Consider the following 20,221-nt stretch of genomic DNA (forward strand, 5'->3'; position numbering starts at 1 on the left):
TGATCCAATCTGGGAGGTCCCACATCACGTTCCGGCACAAATAAAGCCCTGTTTGCCAAAGAAAATCACTGAAGTGAAAGCTCTGTCACAAAACTCTGTTGTTACATGTCCCTGTGTATTTTTAAGTGGGTATAAGGAAATCCTAGAGCTTTGTTACAGGGTATACGGCGTATACCCACTCTTCCTCCCCTCGCCTCTCCTCCTCTCCTCCTCCTCCTCTTTCCTCCCCTCTCCTCTCCTCCTCTTCCCCTCCTCTTTCCTCTCCTCTCCTACTCTCCTCTCCTCCTCCTCTCTCCTCTCCTCTCCACACCTCACGCGCACGCCACCGACCATCACTGAGCCTGCACAATCGTTTGGTCAATACGCATGCTCATGCACTTCCAGGCATGAATATGGGAAATACATTGTAATGTTCACGATTACAGGAAAGAAGCGTATATGAATGTTAAGAGGGGGGTCAGACCCCCCCCAATCCCCCGGTAATTCAATTATCTCGAGATTACAGAGTTTTTTTATATTTTTGAGATCTCAATAAAATGTGGGGAGATCAACATCTGTTATACCGTTTTCACACCAGAATTAGCGGGTTGACCCGGGTCAACCTGCTCAAAATCAGGCAATTGACACCTTTCCCATTGCCAGGAGAAATGCCGTTTTTTTTCAGGTGCTTCAGGTTCGACATCTCAAACACGCCGGAAAAGAGGCGTGTCATGGTTCCAGTGTCATTGGTAACAAAAGAGTAGAGGAGACAGCCACTTAAACAAACAATGATATAAAACTGTAAAAATTGAAAACAACCATTTTGAGCTGTTCTAAAGAATCGGATCATTCATGAACGACCCAACAGTACAGTAGAAGCAACATGCTGACGGTGCGCACCCGTGTGCGGATACTCCATGCTGCTGGAGTATGCGCGCACTGGTGCTTCGTGGTAGGGAGAGGGGACCACGGTGCGATCCCCACAACATTTCATGGTCCCCCATGTGGAAAATTCAATGTCAATTTCTTCTGATTTTGGATTCTAAATGGGATTTGAAATGATGGAATGATACACGGATATTCCTGGTTGCACATCGTGCCGGTCAAGTGGCCTAAATTAGCGAGTCGACCCAGGTGTCAAGTTCACATCAGAGCTGATCGGAGGTGGAGCCGATTAAAACCTGTGTCTATTGCCTGGTCATTTGACTCGAGACTGAGACCCGGGTTTTTCCTTTCCCCACTGGTGAAAAATTCCGGATGTTAGCGGGTGTAACTGGGTTTTTGGTGCAGTGCGAAATGCGTGTTATAGTGTGATAATGCCAAAAGTAATCACAGTAAATTGTAGCTGGATCCAGACTAAGGTCCTTCCTCGTGCAACATGCAGCGCTTCTTATTTCGACTTTCTTACAAGGGAATAGCCTGTCAGAACATTTTGACAGATCCTTATTCATCTTTATTCCCTTATTGTTTTTTCGTTTCTGGAAGCTTAAGACATTTCAATTGGGCTTTGACTACAGTGCACATCAGGGCTTGGCATCACAAAATCAAATCACAATATGTTTTGATGGATTTTCATGTTTTGAGGATGGCAGGTGATGCTTTACTGTAAGTATAAAACACAAAAATATGATATTTGGGATCCACAGTTATGTGGCACGTGTGTATGTGGCATGTGTTTCGTGGCACGGTGGCGCAGTGCATTGCACTGCTGCCTCACAGCAAGAAGGTCCTGCGTTCGATTCCCGCCTGGGGCGCTGTTGGCACCTTGCTCCGGGCGGGTTATCTCCCAAAATAGGAACCTTTCTGTGTGGAGTTTGCATGTTCTCCTCGTGCTCCACCTACCATCAGTAAGGACCCCCATCAAAAACATGCACACATCATCATCTGACCAGTGATGGACACTCATCACCTGGTCCCCGGGTGCGTCCACGTATGCTGCCCACTGCTCCTGGCTGTGGCCCCGGAGGAAGGACAGGCCAGGATGGGTTAAATGCAGAGGAACCATTTCACCGGCCACCATCCAAAGCGTGTGCGTGCGCGCGTGTGTGTGTGTGTGTGTGTGTGTGTGTGTGTGTGTGCGCATGCATGTGTTGTAGTGTGGTGTGCTGTGTGACAAATAAAGATTGTTCTTCAGTTCTTCTTCTTCTATGTGGATATTATGACCAAGCTGGTAGAGGTGGTGGTTAGAGCAGTCGTTCTCAAAATTATTTTAGTAGTGTACCGCCTCTAAGATCTTTTTTGCGCTGAGTACCCCCAGTCTGAGTGGTTCCTGGAGAAGTGGGTATACTCCAGACTATAGGGTTAGACAACTACATAATTAGCCACTGTTTATGTGAAGATTATCTCTTTAGTGGGTGTTTTTAAGGGAACATGTGCTTGGATTGGTGGACACATGTGCTTGGATACAGGACTACTACTACTGAATGATGCATATCAGAGGGGATTTAGAAGTGGGTATACGCAATATCGACTGAAAAATAAGTAGGTATACAGGCTGCGTATACCTTGCACTACACCACTGAGAACACCCTTTACTGGCATTCAGAGAAAAAAATGAAAATGAACAAAAATGATGTACTGTATGTTTGTCATATGTTTTTTTTTTAAACATTATATAACCAATATGTTTAATCAAATCTTTTTGTAAGAATATCTCCTGCAGTACCCCCATTTGAGAAACACTTGGTTAGAACCAGCTTTTCCTTTATTTGATAATTGCAGGTTTTTGACCGGAAAAATCTGTTGAAGTCCGACATATTTAAATCTCTCCGGTCACAATGTCTGGTGAAAATAATTCCCTCTCAAGCACAATTTATTTTCTCTGGGCGAGAAAAAAATTACCATGATTATTGACAGATGTATTTCCTTGCTGTATAATAGAATATAATAAAATGTAATTCCACAGATCTGTTCATTTCCACATTTGGCAAGTTGCAACGGAAAGCCAATCAGTTTGGATGATCTAAAGCTGGCCTTTCACCTCTAACCAGTCAGGTTCGTTGATATAGAAACAAACCCTGCTCGCAGGTTGCGCTTGTAAACAAACACACACACAGAGCAGAGACAGAGCGCAGCGTCCAAAACTCAGAGAAGCAGAAAGATGATGTATCGTTGAGCACAGGGACACATACAGTACATCCATGGTTTGGCATTTTTTGGGGACGTTTAAGTTCCGAACCAAAGTAGACAGTAAATATCCATTACGTTGTGAAATATATCTACCATACACCCCGACGAAGACAGACAACACTACAAACTTTATTATTTATTTAGATCTACTTGCCAAATTATTTGGTTTTTCCTTTTGTCAATTTTATTTAAGTGAAATGTTAATCAAAGCAGCTGCACTTGTTACTTATTGTTCACAAAGGGAAATAATTTGATTTCAAGTGGTAATATTAATATTTTTTATTTATTTATTTGACTGGCGAGACTTTTTTATTTCGAAGATTTAATAAAAAAACATTATGAATTAACATGCCTTCATGATTTCATTTTTTATATAGCCTGCCTATCAATTGTTTTTAAATTTAATAAACACAGATAATTATTTTACCGAAATCTGTCCCATCGAAATCTCCCAGGACACGTGGACATTTTTTTTCTAGCGGAAACTCTGGTAAGAACAGATAAAACAATAGTCTTTACTGTACTGCAGCCTCAAAAAAAACATAGTGGTGTGTGGCTGGTGTGATTTAAGCAGCCGCCCCTGTCTTGAATCTAGTTAATTGGGCCCATTATCAGGGGTGTCTGTGCACATGTTGCTCATCAGAGCAATCAATGAGCACGGGTTAAATCACCCATCCCCACGCACATGGGAGGGAGCCTCTGTCATGACAATGTATCCAGTGTGGCAGTTATGCCTGCCACACGCCACCTAAGTGGCTTTTCGGGGTCTCGCCAACACAGAGACACAGGCAGTGATGGTAAAACGCACCAGTTTATTGGAGAGAGTTGCAAGATATAACAAGCTAGGAACAGATAAAGTGTTGTCATAACTAAGGCTCTCCTGTGTGTGGGGATGGATGATTTAACATGCAACACCACAGTGTCAGCGACCATTACAATATCAGGATAAAACAGAGAGAAGTTTACAAACTTCACAGGGTCAACATTTCAATGAGGAATTATATATAAGGGGAATCAAATATATTTTCTTATGTGTGAACATCCGCGTCCGGTCCCCGTTCGCCAGACACAGATTTTTTTGCGAGAGAATCATGGAGAAAGTGTCCCCATTACGCACGGTTTTCTTTCCATACCGTTTCATACGTACTTGTTTAGTGCCATAATCGATTATTCGCATTGAACAGCTGAATCCGTTTCGACTGACAATATTCTGAGTCGGGTACAGCCCTCGATTTAACTATATCACAATATTACTAGTATCATAGTAGTACTAGTATCTAGTATCATATCACGATACCGATATTATACCGATATATCGCCCAGCCTTACTGCACTACAAACTCAAATTTGATGAATGCATGATCCAACTCCATCTTGAAGCCACAACTGCAGACCTCCATGGCCACAGCGAAAAGCTAAAATAACATCTTAAAACCATGCTGTAGTGTGAAGCTTTCGGGTTGAATCAATTGGCTGGTTAGAAACATTGAATAATAATAATAGGAAAAAGTTGAATGCTAACATATACTAACTTTAATGCTAATGTGTCATTATTGGGCGTGTAATGGTTTTACTCTGGATGCTGAGCAAGTGATGTGTCAAAGGAGTGTGTTTATTTGTGAATTGTCCAAATATCTGACCTCAGGAAAGTGTCTTGCTGGTATTGTATTCTCCTCTCCTTCGCACGTCGCAGCATTCTGACGCCATGTTTGCGTTCCTCCGTCAAGCGGCTTTAAACATTCACGGCATCATCAATCAGTGCAGATTCAAGTGTTGGTTCTTGAATTTAAAAACCAAATTACCCCCCATTACCCATCATTTACCCGCTCGTGGTGAGCACAATTTCAATCATCAGCTCACACTGTGCTAATTGTAATTATGGGTTGGATTCAATTTATTCAAATTGTTAATGAGGCACATTGGCATCATTCTGGCATTTTCCTGCGTTCAGGGCCTGGCTCGGAAAGTGACTTTTTAACACTGTGGGTTTCTAATTACTTCAAAAAACAGCAATACAATTGAATGTACTTTTGTAGCTTTATTGTTGAAAATGTTTATTTCGCTCATTTACTAATTCATCTTCATCTGATGCACAGAGCACACTTTGTATGTTTCGTATCATTGTATTTGTTTTTCAAGACTGTTAGATGGATCTATCTATATCATATAGCGTAGCATTTTCTGTGTGGGTGTGTGTTTTTCCACACTTTATATAACGTTATATATATATATATATAACTGTAGCAGTGTGTCACTCTCTGACTAAATCTGAATTAATGCGAAAGCTTTGACAGGAAAATCTCTCTCTCCATTGCAAGGAGGGAGGGGTGGAGGGGTGGGATGGAAGGGTGTTTTTGGCGATGACAGACAGAAGCAGCGTCTCCCGTCGAGTATATGGGTAAACGTTCAGCTCGGCGTAAGAGGACTTCGCGGTGGGAGACAGCGAGCGGCAGATGCTCGCAGATTTGTTCTGGGACACAGGGTTCACATGGAGCGTTTTGGAATGGACTGGAGTGTCAGCCATGACGGTCGGAGTGAGGGAGAGAGAGAATGAGAGAGGCCATGAAAACATGTCTTCTCCCCAAGACTCCGAGGGTTTTACACAACCACAAATAACAGCACACAGCCATCATGCCAAATTCTTATTATTATAACACCAACCAAAACAAGTGTGTTTTTCTTGTTTATGTTCTAAAAACATTTTTTTATTATTGTTTATCATTAATTGTATATTATTGTAAGTTGCTCAATGTTTCATGTCAGAATAGTTTTTATTGTTAATTATTTCTATGTTAATTATACGCAGGTACTCCTCACTTGACGACCTACCTGTTTAACAAGCGTTCGGACTTACGACCAGCTCTCTGACCGCTACGTACAATACTCAGCGTCAAGCATCTCATTGCGCATCACCCTTTATATACTATATACACTATATATACTATATAAACTGTATATACACTATATACACTGTATAATATACACTATACACAATCTATATAGACTATATACACTGTATATACACTATATACACTGTATAATATACACTATACACGATCTATATAGACTATATACACTGTATATACTATAAACACTATATATACTATATACACTGTATACACTGTATACACTATATACACTATGTACTATATACACTGTCTATACTATAAACACTATATACACTAGCCGAAAGAAGAAGATACTATATACATTATATATACTATATACTCTGTATGTTCACTATATACACTGTACATACTATATATACACTAAATACTCTATATACTATATACACTATATATACTATATACACTGTATAAATCTTATCTCATCTTCCTGCAGTCTGTCAGTATTCACTACACTAGCGTTCACAATGGCCACGCCACCTTACCGTGAAATAACACGGCTCTTCGCTTATCGACCAATTTGCTGAACGACCTGGTCCTAGGAACGGAACACGTTGATTGTTGAGTGAGGAGTACCTGTATTGCCAATTTTGTTGTTGTTTAGTTTGTAAATCGTATGTATTGTTATCTGTTGATCATTAGGTTGGAGAATTGTACATTTGTATTGGTCATTGTTTATTTTTGTGTTTACTTTCTGGTTTATTGCTTATTTTTTGCCTCTTTGTTCATTTTTAGGTTTATTGTAGGTTTCCATTTTTTTTCTATTTTCTAGTATCTTTTTTATATAATCATTATTATTATTGTTATTATTATAATTATTATTATTATTATTTATTATTATTATCTTTCTGTCCATCCATCCATCCATCCCTCATCCATAGTTTTTTTTTTTTTCTGATCTCTCTCTCTCACTATAGATTGTGAATAATGAACACACACAACAATAATCAAACTGGATATTTTTGTGGGGGGCACAGATGTCACAGAAATAGGATTATTTTCGTAATGCCTCCACATCTGGAGCGTCGCGATCACCAACATGTCGAGAGGCTTCCAGCTGGTGTCACGCTCACTTCAGGGGTCATCTCTCTCCCTCTCTCTTTCCAAGACGGAGAGATAAATAGATATTTTGAAGAGGGCAGATGAAGTGGCTGGAGAAGATCCACTCACCTCGATAAACATTTGCAACCAACCTCCTTGACTCCACCACACTTCTGCTTCTTTGGCTTAGACTCGCAGGCGGCCAATCAAAATAAATTATGAAAAAGAACATGCTTGATTTTTCTTTTTTTTTTTTTTTCCAGAATCCTGAAGGGCCAGGGCATCGACATCAAGAACCTCAGCTCCAGATCGCTGCTTACCGTCAACAACATGACAGAGGATCGCTATGGCAACTACACGTGCGTGGCCACCAACAAGCTGGGAACGACCAACAGCAGCGTGCCTCTCATCCGTAAGTTGCTAAAACGTTGCTCAAAATGAACAGAAAAATGATATTGTGTTGCGATATCAAAGTTGCGAGGGTGCACTAATTAATCAAATTCATTGGTTCCAGTCGGCGCAGCAGCTCTGTGTTCATTACAACAAGCTCCAGCTTCACCCTGAAAGTGAGAACTATTAGTGACGAAAGGTTTGACTTTTCTGAGATTCAGTTCTCGACAAGTCGCTCAGAAAAAAGTCGTTCCATTGACAGACTCTTCCTTTGTTTGATTTAGCTGCTATAATGCATGTGTGAGGTGAGCGAGTCAGAGTCAGTTGTGAATGGAATTCCCAGAAGAATTCTGTCAAAATTCAAAACATCTGTCACATTTAATACCAATTATGCTGAATACATCTTTTTACCTCTTTTTTTTTGCCTTGGTTTTGCCTTGGACTTGAATTCACTCGTCAGTAATTATCTTCAGTTTGTGGGTGGAAGTTTCACTCCCCCGACTCTTTTGTCGGCATGACTCCCAAGTTATTAAGAAGATTTTTTTCGGTATGAACGAGTCGTTTGCGAGTCTTGCATCACCAACTATTACTAGGCCATAATAAAATGGCCAGTTCAGTCTAGTTCAGTTTTTGTGACAATTTTAGTGGTTACAGGAAGGTGATTTAGTGCCGTGGGATTACTTCATTGTAAAAAATGGAACGTTGGCATAGAGAGCTGAAGGAGAAGAGCCAAAGTTAAATCTGAGGTCAGATCGGAGAGTTTGGTTTCCCTATTTCACTTTACTGTAACGGGTGTGGTTAGGACCCAATTGCAGCACAAAGACAGGCAGGGATATTTGGTAATGTCTTTTATTTGTAGAGCGGACGGAAGACAGGCAGGATACGTCGTCGGGGACAGGCAGGTTCGATAACGAGGAGTGCAGACAGAAGACAGGCGGGGGGGGCAGGCACGATGCGTGGTCGGCGCGAGGCAGAGTCGGTAGCGGGGGAATCAGTCCGGAGAACGCTGGAGAGTCTGGTGCAAGCATCGAAGACAATCTGGCAATGGGTGACTGGTGAGAGAGGCTTATATAGGGGTTAGATTGCAGATCGGGAACAGCTGTGTGCGCAGGTGAATGGAGTTGGACTAATGGGACAGGTAAGGAGAGGGAGAGGAAGTAGAAGAAGGCGGAGATCATGACATTCACGATGGTAATCAGTTTTCCTTTTAAAACGCCTAGTTTCAACCATGGCTGCAATTTGGTATTTTTGGCATGTATATTGTGCATTAAACACAGAGTAACAACAGAGGAAATGTGCGTTTCCTTCCACCATCCACACCTCAGCGGCGGGAGGCTGAGGACGGGTGGAAATGTTCAGAAACTCCATTTGATGTAAGGGGTGATGAAATATGAACAGGTGATTTAAATAATTCAGAGTTTTTTGTGTGGCTCCCTCTGATGATTACATTGTTCCTCGTAGGCTGTAGCCTGGCGATTACCAAAAGATTTTTCTGTACAGTCGACGAATTGTCAGGGGAGAGCGGCGGCTCTCTCTCTCACTTCCTCTCGCCCTCTTTCTCTCTCTCTCTCTCTCTCTCTCTCTCTCGCTCCCTGTTTGCATATGCACAAAGAGCGAAGATCAAAGAGAGAACGGAGATCTTCAAATGGATGATCCTAATGTGACACCAGCAGAGAGAGGGAGCGGGAGAGAGAAGTAGCGATGGAGATAGAGAGGGGGAGGGATGAAGGGAGAGAGAAAGAGAGAGGGATGGAGGGAGGGAGAGAGAGGGAGGGAGGGAGGGAGAGAGAGAAGGAGGTGGGGCTGGAAAGATGGAGAGGGGGGGTGGAGTGAGGGAGGTAGGGGGGGTGGATGGATGAATGGCTATATGGAAGAAAGGAAAGAGAGAGGGGAACGGATGGGTGGATGGAGGGAGGGAGAGAGAGAGGGAGGAAGGGAGAGAGAGATAGGGATAGGGATGGAGAGAGAGCAGGATGCAATGAAAAGAATAAATAAATGAATAAATAACATCCATCTCTCTCTCGCTCTCTCTCTCTCTCTCTCTCTCTCACACAGTCTCTTTCTCACACAAATGCACACACTCTCATACAGACACTCTCACACACACAGACGCTCTCTCTCATACAGACACTCTCACACACACACACGCTCTCTCTCATACAGACACTCTCACACACATGCACACACACACACACTCATACACACACAAAAATTCTCTCTCTCTTTCTCTGTCAGATAATTCATTTTATCATTCACTCTTTCTCTTTTGTTCCAATGGCGCTCTTTCTTTCTCTGAGGTCTATCTCTTTTTCTGTAGGTTATTGTCTATTTCCCTTTCTCTCTCTCTCTTTTGCCACAAATGGTGGAGGAGGAGGGGTGCGGGGGTGACCCAGAGGTTGCCATCTCTCCATCACTATTTTATAACCAATTGATATCTATTGATGAGGGGGGTGAGGAAGGAAAGAGGGGGGGGGGGGGCTTATGCATATTTGATAGAGCATCACACGTCGGCTGGAATTTAAAGTGGCAATAAATGTTTGCGGTTCCTGTTTGCAGGAGTGTTTGTATAATTCATGGCGTGCGGTGGTGAGTCGTGTGTTTTTCGGGTAGATATCGATCAGCCTGTCAGGATGGAAAGGTGTTTTGGGATTCAGTCATCTGTGTAAATTGAAGTAAAGAATGAGGTCTCCCGTCGACCAAAACTCTGAAACACATAACAAATATCGCAATGAAGGGTATGAAGCATCCCAAACCAGCGAGGAGAAGCCGCAGGGAAAGCACGTCTTTGAGGAGAGAAACACGGGTCATGATGCAAGGCCAGCGACCGTCACTGTCAACATGCGCCCACATGGGGCAGCGCCCAGCTGCACCGATGAGGGACGGGGGAACACGGTTTGACCCAGAGGCTCACATTGTACAACGGTTCACCCAGACTACGGTAACTACTGGAACTACAGGGACAGGAACCACAGAAACAATGGAAGACCTGCTACTGAACTGGAGGGCGCCGATCTGAGAGGCATCGAACAAAAACAAGAAAGAAGCAGAAAGCCCAGTGCACCCAGAAACAAGAAGGGCAGTGAGGGACACTGCACGAGAAAGAGAACTGAAGTGGGGACAGAGCAACCCTACAGCAGGACAGAACCCATGAGGTGGAGAAGGGGGTAGAAGATGGAGACCATCCAGACCCCTCTTTCAGCATGGAAGAATGTGAAGGAATTACTGAGAAAACTTAAACTAGGAGATCCTGTTTCTGTTTCCAGTCAGTGATGAGGAATTTTGTGACAACATATTATAATATATTATTGTCTTTCAACAACAGCAAATTGCTCCAATTTCTGTGTGGAACTAAAAAACAACCATCTAAGCAGCACAAACTTCAGCCTGTAAATCTCGAATCATTAACACTTTAGTGGCTAAACGTCCAGTTGATAGACTAGTTAATGAAAGATGTACCTAAATCATCTCCTAAATGTACCCAAACAGGATTAAATAAGTGCGAGGATCCACATTTTGTCATTGTTTGTCACCACAACGGCTCCTCCTCCTTAAATTTGACATTACCAGTTAGTTTCCATTCTGTTGCATGGAAGTCAACTGGCACACAAAAAATAATTATGATAAAAATATAGCAGAGAAAGCGGCTGTTCTCATCAGCTTAATAATTGGTGGGGGCTCTTATCACTTCCACTCCACAACCTCGGCTTACCCCCGAAAGAAGGAAAAGATTTACTTCATCCATCCATACGCATCCTCCAACATTTTAATTTCCTCCCCCCTCCCTGGGATGTAATGGGAAGAGACTGATAAAAATGAAGTCCAATAACTTTCTCCTTCTCTCTTTCATTTAATTTTCAAATCGATTCAAAAAAGTTGTATTAACATGCGATACATATGTTTATGTTGTCAAAGATAATGGAAAACAACAAAAAAGAAAAATACAGAAAAATACAATACAAAAATACAAAATACATATACAGTATACTGTACAATGTGTGTGTGTGTGTGCGTGTGTGTGTGTGTGTGTGTGTGTGTGTGTGTGTGTGTGGAAGAAGAAGAGAAGAATCTTTAATTATCACGCAACACACCACACTACAACACATGCGAACACACACACACGCACATGCTTTGGATGGTGGCCGGTGAAATGAGGCCTCTGCATTTAACGACGTGCCCGGGGACCTGGTGACGAGTGTCCATCACTGGTCAGACGATGATGTGTGCATGTTTTCGGTGGGGGTCCTTACTGACATGAGGTGGAGGAAACCCCATGTGAGCACGGGGAGAACATACAAACTCCACACAGAAAGGCTCCTATTTGGGAGATAACCCGCCTGGAGCACGGTGCCAACAGCGCCCCAGGCGGGAATCGAACCCAGGACCTTCTTGCTGTTAGGCGCCACCACAGTATACACAGTGTATATAATATATACATACAGAAAGGTATAGATAGGTATAGATAACCTGAATTTAAGCCATGAGTTTAAAAAAACGAAAAGTATAAATGATGCGTTTCAGAAATATACAGGTAAATAGAGATGACCTAAAATAAAAATTTTACATTTTTATTATTGCCGTTAAAATATATACAGATATGTAGATGCAATAGGTTATTTCTCCCTCCCCCACCCCTCTCTCTCTCCCTCTCTTTCTCTACCTCCCCGGGTGAGACTCTGGCTGGCTAGTTGCTTAATGAATGTCGTGTTGGTTTGTCACACTTATCAATCACCGCCTGTGTAGGTGTCATTCCCACACGTCTCCTCATCTGCCCCTTGTTGTTGTTGTTGTTTTTATTGTTGATGATGTTGTTTGTTCCTGGAGCTGAACCGCGTGATTGTAAAAACATTGGGGGGGGGGGGGGGGAGGGTGTAGGAGCCAGAAATGCAGCCTAAATTGCTGGTTCCACAAACCAGGTATACGTTCGCACCAGCTTCGGTTACGTGGTGAAAAATAATGTTAAAAAAAAGCTTTTGGCACATTGGGGTTCGCTTTAGCACAAGGAAGCATGACTGTTTCTGTTTCCATGTCGGTGTCAATGATGCCATCATACCAGTAACTGGGAGAGGGCGCCGTCCGTGGATCTGTTTGGCCGGTGTGCAAACTGCAGTGGGTCCAAGCTGCAGGGGAGGGAGGCGCAGATGTAATCCTTAATCAGCCTCTGGCACAGGGATGATGGTGGACCTCTTAAAGCAGGACTGGACCACTGATTCTGTCAGGGAGGCGTTGAATATCCAAGTTAGCACCAGGGCTCGCTGGTTAGCACAGGTCTCCAGTACTCGCCCAGATATGCCATCTGGGCCCGCAGCTTTCCTGGTGTTCACACGCATCAGAGCCCTCCTGACGTCATGCTCAGACACTGAGAGTGCGCGCTCATCCCCAGCGGTTTTTCCAATTAGCCGGCGAGCTAGCGGTGTGGTTGCCAGCCTCAAAAAAAGGGCATAAAAGGAGTTCAGTTCGTTGGCTAGGGAGGCGTCCACACTCGTAGCTGGGAGGGGGTGGGGGGGGGGTGGGGGGGTGCTCTTGTAGTTGGTAATAGTCTGCGTCTGGTGTCCCGTTGCTCCATCTGTCGCTCCACTGTGTCCCTGTACGTCTATTTAGCGTCCTTCACTGCCCTCCGCAGTTTGTTTGACCACCTTTGTAATTTTGCCAGATATAAGACCGTCGTTATAAGCGGCCGTGCAGGCATTCAGAGCGCTGCGGATGGATTTATCGACCCACGGTTTCAGGTTCGGAAATATCCAAACTTTCACCGTGGGAACAATGCTGTCCACCAACGTAGCTATGAAGCTCGTAGCTACTTCCGTAAACTTGCTGACGTCACTGGAACTTAATTGGAACATGTCCCAGTCTACCTCACTCAGAGCCTCCTGAAGCGTGGCCTCTGATTGATCCAACCACCGCTTTACACCCCTCGTCACTATCTTTCCATGCACGATGCAAGGCTTGTAAACAGGAAGTAATGTGGTGGCTCCGTGGTCCGATTTCTCGAAAGCCAGGAGCAAGACGGTCTTTTATCCTTTCTTGTATGGTGTGTAGCAGTGGTCCAAAGTTCTTTCTCCCCTGGTGGCACACATGATGTGTTGATGGAAGTTAGGCAGAACGTTTTTACAGTTCGTCCTGTTGAAGTCCCGAGTCACCAACACAGCTGCGTCGGGTTGTTTGTTTTGAAGTCCGTACAACTCATCATACAGGTACTGTAGTGCTGTTCGATAGTGCTGCAACACAGCTCTACACCCACTTGTGCGGTAATGCCGCAAAAACATAGTTTGGTAGTGGTGTTACATTTTATGCCTAATTTCGGAATGTGCAATTTTTTTCCCAAAACATTTTAGTTTTATATTACATCCAGAACTTCAACGCGCGTGGCATTGCACTGGAAAAGGGACGTAAATAGCGTGTCCTGAATGGTCATGTTTCCATCACTGCTGATAAGCTGAAGCCGATAAATAAAAAAAACAGAGTCATTTGTCCCGGGAATGAATGCTGATTGTAACCTTTCCCACTAAAGAAAAACGTTAGCAAGTTTTTTTGTCCAGTTGGAAAAAGGGTTATACGTAGATAGTCCCCCTGTTGGAAGCAGCCATTAGTGATTGGTAGACTGCATGTCATAGCAGAAATTTAGATTTTTCCAACATTCTGTCTTATTGTTGAGCCTGTGGCCCCTGTAGCCTGACTCCTGTTCTTAGCTTCAGACGTGGAACCCAGTGTGGTTCCTCCTCCTCCACTCGAAGGTTCCATGTCTTGTGCATTCAGAGATGTTATTCTGCTCTTCACCACTGCTGGAACACCTGGTTCTTTGAGTTACTGTCGCCTTCTTGTTGGCTTTAACCAGTCCTGCCATTCTCCTCTGACCTCTCTCTCTTGTTTGTCTTACCGTTTTCTGTAAACTCTACACACTCTAGAGATTGTGTGGGAACATCCCAGGAGATCAGTAGTTTGTGAGACCCAAACAACCCGGCTTGCTACCAACAGTCATTCAAGTCACTTAAATCTCATTTCTGATGTTAGTTCTGAACAACAACTGAACCTTTTGACCATGGTTGCATATGGTCAATTCATAGCATTGATTTTCTGACACATGATTGACTCATTAGATATTTGAATCAACGAGCAAGTGGAACTAATTAAGTGGCCACTGTGTGAATTTTTACTGCGCATGTTCGTAACAATGTTTAATTCGAATTGTGCTGCCATAATAACCTACACTGATTCTGCATATGTATTATGTAGCATCTAAGAAGGTCCTTTTGAATATTTTATTTTCTCTTTCCCATTCAAATTTTTTTGGTTACCACTGCAATCAGCCAAAGTACATTAGCATTTTTTTAGCAAGTAGTTGAGATCACAAAATGGTCGTCGTACAGCACAGCAGGGTATTCGGTTTGGGATCCGCCGATGCCTGCGGGACTTCAGGCTGGCAATGCAAATGGCCGAGCACAGCGGACGTCCGTAGCATGATACGCCTGCTGAATACTAGTAACAAGGACATTGGAGGAACCCAAATTATCTACTGATCTCCTGCTGTTGCGTCGTCATAGTTGAAGAAGGAGCTTGGGGGAAAAAAGGGTTTATTACTCTTCTAGTTTCTAGCATTTGGGTTTAGAATCAGAGCCAGAATCAGAATAGATTTATTGGTCCTAGTACATTTTCATATCCCACTAATTTTTCCTGGTATAGCTGTTACATTGTGGAGCAAACAAATAAGAAAATATCATTCAAACAGTTCCATAGAAAAGGAATGTTTCATAGTCTAATAAACAAGAAATACAATACATACAGAATGTACAAAATGTGCATCATGTACCAAATGAAGATTAAAAAACAACACACACAAAAGGCTATGGATGCAAGGATTGACTGTGTATAAATATAAATATAAATAGTTTGGAATTATGATTATGCATGCTTAACTGCTGCAATCAGGTAGACTGCGGAAACTCGATTATGAGGCAGTGGGTGAAAAGTTTTGGATTTTTTTCTCTACCTTCTCCTTAAATTTCTTAATTGAAATCGCAAGCAAACGGTTGAGATCCTTTGAATAAAAAATGTATACAGTATGTACATTATATATAAATGACTTAGATCCTATAAAGGAAACAAAAACATATCTATATATCAACAGTAGGTGCTCGTCCATTCTACAATGTGAGAACAGGGAGTAATTATTATTAATTTTATTTGTATGTCCTCCTGAAATGAAATAGCTCAAAAACAAATGGATATTATGTTGCATGTATGTATGCAGGGTGGGCCTACTAGACAGGGAACGAGGGGGGTTGCATGGATGAAGAGACAAAGAGAGAGCGCAAGAGAGAGAGAAGAGAGGGGAGTCCCGCCCTGACAGGGAGATTGCACGTCAAAAGATATCATGCTCGGCATTAATAGAGGAATGTCTGAGAGCTCGCAGAAACGATCCACTGGCGAATTCATGCTCAAGTATTAATCAGATAGCGCACACATTGCCGGGAATATCATTTACGATTTGAATACTCATCCCTACATGTTCCCCCCGTCAGAACAGAATGATGAAATCAAATGAAAGCAAATGTCTCATTGTGCTAGTTCCCACTTTTTAAACAGCCACACGTAGTTAGGCAGTTGTTCGGAATTGTTAAAAAAAGAATGAGAAATACTGGATACATGGATTGGACTGATTGCGTTGGGTTGACAATGGATAATGGGCGCACCGTAATTTGCCCGCCCCAATTCAAAATGGCACTTTTGTGGAACCCATGGAAATGGATTAAAATATGGAAACTCTTAAGCAGTGTGGCCTAGATACAGCTTCACACTAAGCCAGCACAAAGTACCAGAAAATACTTTTTTTATATAGATGTAGGCAGGTAGGAATAGGTAGTATGAACTATAACGATGATTTCCTGAGATTAGGCCCTGAACCCTCCATTGAAGCCTATAGAACAGGTGGTGGTTCACCCTTCTGCAGGGAGGAGATAAAGCTCTCATTTTTTTCTGAGGAATGGCTGTTCTATACATTTATCATTTGTAGACCCAAAATATGGGTCAGATGTGTACTACAGCTGTGTGCTCCAGTTTGTTTTGTGCGTTTTCAACGTCCACTACCAACTCCTCTTTTCTCCCCGTTAATCCTCTCGACGGAGAACAAATTTATGAAAATGGACTCGTTAAAATCCTGGGGATGTTAAGATATTGTATTGTTTTGCATTGTAAAAGCGTATTTGTTTTGCATTATTTGAGATTGGCATCTGGGCACTACTGCTTATCATCCCGGCGAGGTGTACAGCAAACAGAGGCAATACTGAGTGAGCTAGAAAATATAGGAGTGATGAGTTTCAATCCCCCAGATAGATAGAAGAGTAGAGCCCAACAGGTGGATGCAGGGAAGGTGGCGGGAGCGCAGAAAGCAGGCAGCAAAGCAGGTATGGCAGGAAGGACTGGCTGCTTAAATAGGCCGGCCCATTAAGTGTATGGTGCCATCGAGTTATCTGACAGAACTAGCTCCATAAGCTATTCATCATTAGTAATAAAATAAAATAACCTTCATAATTATATTTTATTTTAATGTTAATATTATAATTTATTTAATTGTATTGTATTATGAAATTGAAAATATGTTGTTAATCATAATAAATATAGCTGCAGGCAGCAATACACAGGGTCCAGCTTATTTGTTTTAGGTACGTATAACAATTTTCTTTGTTTTAATGTGAAATTCATCACAATGTACTTACTGTATGTATAAACATCAAACATTTTGGAGTTACGTCTATATAATTTTTATTTTATTTTGTGACTGACCTTCAGAACTGACTTGGACCTATAAACATAACACAGTTACGTACATAAATGTAATTTCATGAATCTAACTTTCATGGCATTGCGTATGAAGCAGTTCCAGTTTTACCAGACATCCAACATTGATTTTAATTTGTAATTTTGACACAAGTGTTTGAGACAGGTCAGTTCTCAATAATTGTTCTAAAAAGTTGAGTTTTTTGTTTTGATATTGTTTGTAAGTTCAAAGTGGATTCATTAGTAAATTAGCACAACAAATGACAAAACAAGTCAGATAATGGTTTTATTAAACAGTAAGGGTTAGGGATGGGGTTAGGGGTTACAGCTGGACAAAATAAGTAAACAAATATCATAGTATTTCTAAAGATCACATGTCAAATAAACAATAAATGTTATTAGAATGGCAATCTTAAGAAAAATAAATAAATGAAAATGGACAACGTGTATGAAATTGTCAGAGTAAGCAGTGTTTATAAACAATGTGTCATGTAGTTGTTAAACTAAAGTAAACAATGTTTGGAAGTGAATTTTTATAACGGTAGCTTGATATTTTTTATGTATCTTGTACATAAACTTATCTATGTTAAGGAAGGTAAATAAAGATTTATCTTCATTTTATTTTTTTACCATTTTCTCTTACTTGGTAATGTCAGTCACCATATTGTTGTTGGTGTACATGACACGGAAGTAGCCACTTGTGATAAATTGTTGTTAGATGGCGGAAATGTTTATCATCAAGTTGGTCATTTTGTATTTGAACAGGTAATGTTGCATGACAGACATTGTAATAGTTACTGTAACATCCACGTTAGGTTTCATTGCATCATTGGTGACTAGGGTGCCACTGATGTTGCAGTTGTATTTCTCTATCAGTTAAAATCTGTTACAATTTCGACAAGGGTGGTCTCTCTTCAGTACTTTTTTTTTTTATATTGTGACTGAGCTTGACGACTGGATATTTAGACAACGCTTCGTTATTGTCTTAGATTTTCGGCTATTTTTCGGCATTTGTAAGAATAACAGAAATACATTTTGTAATTTATTTTCATAACAATAAAAACATTTAATTAAAAAAAATGTAAAAACATGTTATTTGTAATTACTACTTTATTGTACTTTTTATGTTAGTAATGTACAGACTATGTATAGATGACTTGCCTATTGTAATGTAGACAATATATATTTAACTTTAACATTAATTTGCAATTAGAGTTTTAATGAAATAATTTCTCAAGATCACCAACACTTTCTGCCTTTTCATGAGTTTAAGTTTAGGTGAAGGAAAATGTTTATACATAACTTTTATTACAAAACAAGTATTTTATTTAGTATGGTATAGGATACTTAGTATGAAAGTATTTTTATTTGAAGCTATATCTTTGTCTTGTATCATTGTTTTAACTTACCTTGTTGCATTGAAGATAATCCGGAGTCTCTGTGACGATAGACGTTGTTGTGTCTCATATACGTAGATTATGAGGTATTTAGATCGATTTATGATAGTATTCTAATTTACGTAATTTTTTTGGAAAGTTCAGTTGAGTTTTTTCCTTGGATTACATTTCCAGTAATTTACTTTTCCATGAATTACAAAAAACATTGTGGTATTTCTCAGGGTAATTACCATTGCACAGCTTTTATGTTTTCGACGCCTCGCTGGATCTTGAACGCATCACACATTCACACATTTCAGTGTTTTCGAGGGATAGCCTGACAAATTTTTAAGGACTTGTTTATTATTCTAGTTTTTATTAATCCATCAAAGTTATGTGGACCACAGATTTTAAATATCAATCGAACAGATCTACTGACATCTACCAGGTAAGAAGCGATATAAATATACACATAAATCGATAGTTGGCTCCTCAGAGCAATCAATGAGCAACAGATAAATCACCCATCCTCACACACACAGGGAGAGCCTCTGTCATGATATGTGTCCATCTTTGTTTACAACATCTCTGCCTGTGTCTCTGCGTCGGAGGGCCCTGAAATCGAGTTGCGATTTGGGTGGCGTGTGGCAGGCAGAACTGCCACACTATCATTCCATAATTTCTCCTTGAATTATTGGTCTTGAATTGCTCTTTGTGAAGGTCCTAATATTTTTTGTGTTAAACTACTAAAGTATACTGCATCTGAGATATTCCACTGAAGCTATAGCACTATCCGTTATTCCATCTCCCCAAAATGCCACCAGGGGCTAAGCCCTGAAATGGGTTCATAAGGTAATCAGATCCAGAGCGAGTTCACTCTTCAGAAGGATCGAAGACATAATAAAAATTAGAGTACATCTATTTCTTTTTCCTTCCTTCCTTCCTTCCTTCCTTCCTTATTTCCTTCCTTCCCCTCGCCATCCCCCCAAAAAGAGGAAGTGATATGGAAAATCCATTAATAAAAGGGGGAAATCTAATTAAAGCGATAGGATTAAAAAAGTGCCCAGCAGGGGGGCACTGTTAATTGATCCCCAGTGTGATCTCTCAACCATCAACGAGAGAGAGACTGGTCCAGTCCATCAGAGCTCCGGGGGTTCACGAACCATCTAGAGGCTGCCTCCAACCACAGACAACCCCCGTCCTCTATGCATGACCAGCTCTTATCTCCATCCCCCGTCCTCTTGTCCTCCTCGCATGCCTTTTTTCCTTCTTTGGCCTTTTCCTTTTTCAGTTTTCTCTCTCTCCGTTGCGTCTCCATTCTGTTAATAATACATTAATGTCCTTCTTTCTCCCCCCCCTCCCCCCCTTCCCCTCCCCCCCTTCCCCTCCCCTCCCCGCCTGTAGCACTTATTGAACCCACCACCACTAGTGCTGTCTCAAGCCCAGGTCAGTATATGTCACCATGCTGTAACCCAAGACCCAACCCCGACCCCAAATTCTCCACTCCACTCATCTTTCTCTCTCGTGGCCTATCAGGAGTGAAAGTGATTGGCTGACTGGCCGGGGGGGGGGGGGGGGGGGGGTGTCCTTTGGGTCTTCCTCAGCTCCTGAGTTGAGTTTGGTTTTCAT

General features: G+C 41.7%; 1 protein-coding gene across 1 annotated transcript in view; it reads left to right on the forward strand.

Annotated features, from left to right (window-relative positions):
• The window catches only part of negr1 (neuronal growth regulator 1), a gene marked incomplete at both ends in the record, with an annotated part of 188,173 nt that overhangs the window by 137,054 nt on the left and 30,898 nt on the right, over positions 1-20,221 (forward strand). The window contains 2 exons of the mRNA XM_080005177.1: positions 7,319-7,467; positions 19,997-20,038. Of these exons, the coding sequence (XP_079861303.1) occupies positions 7,319-7,467; positions 19,997-20,038 (191 nt within the window). The remainder of the gene's footprint in view (positions 1-7,318; positions 7,468-19,996; positions 20,039-20,221) is intronic.

Source organism: Zeus faber (assembly GCF_960531495.2).
Source record: "Zeus faber genome assembly, chromosome: 1".
Classification (NCBI taxonomy): domain Eukaryota; kingdom Metazoa; phylum Chordata; class Actinopteri; order Zeiformes; family Zeidae; genus Zeus; species Zeus faber.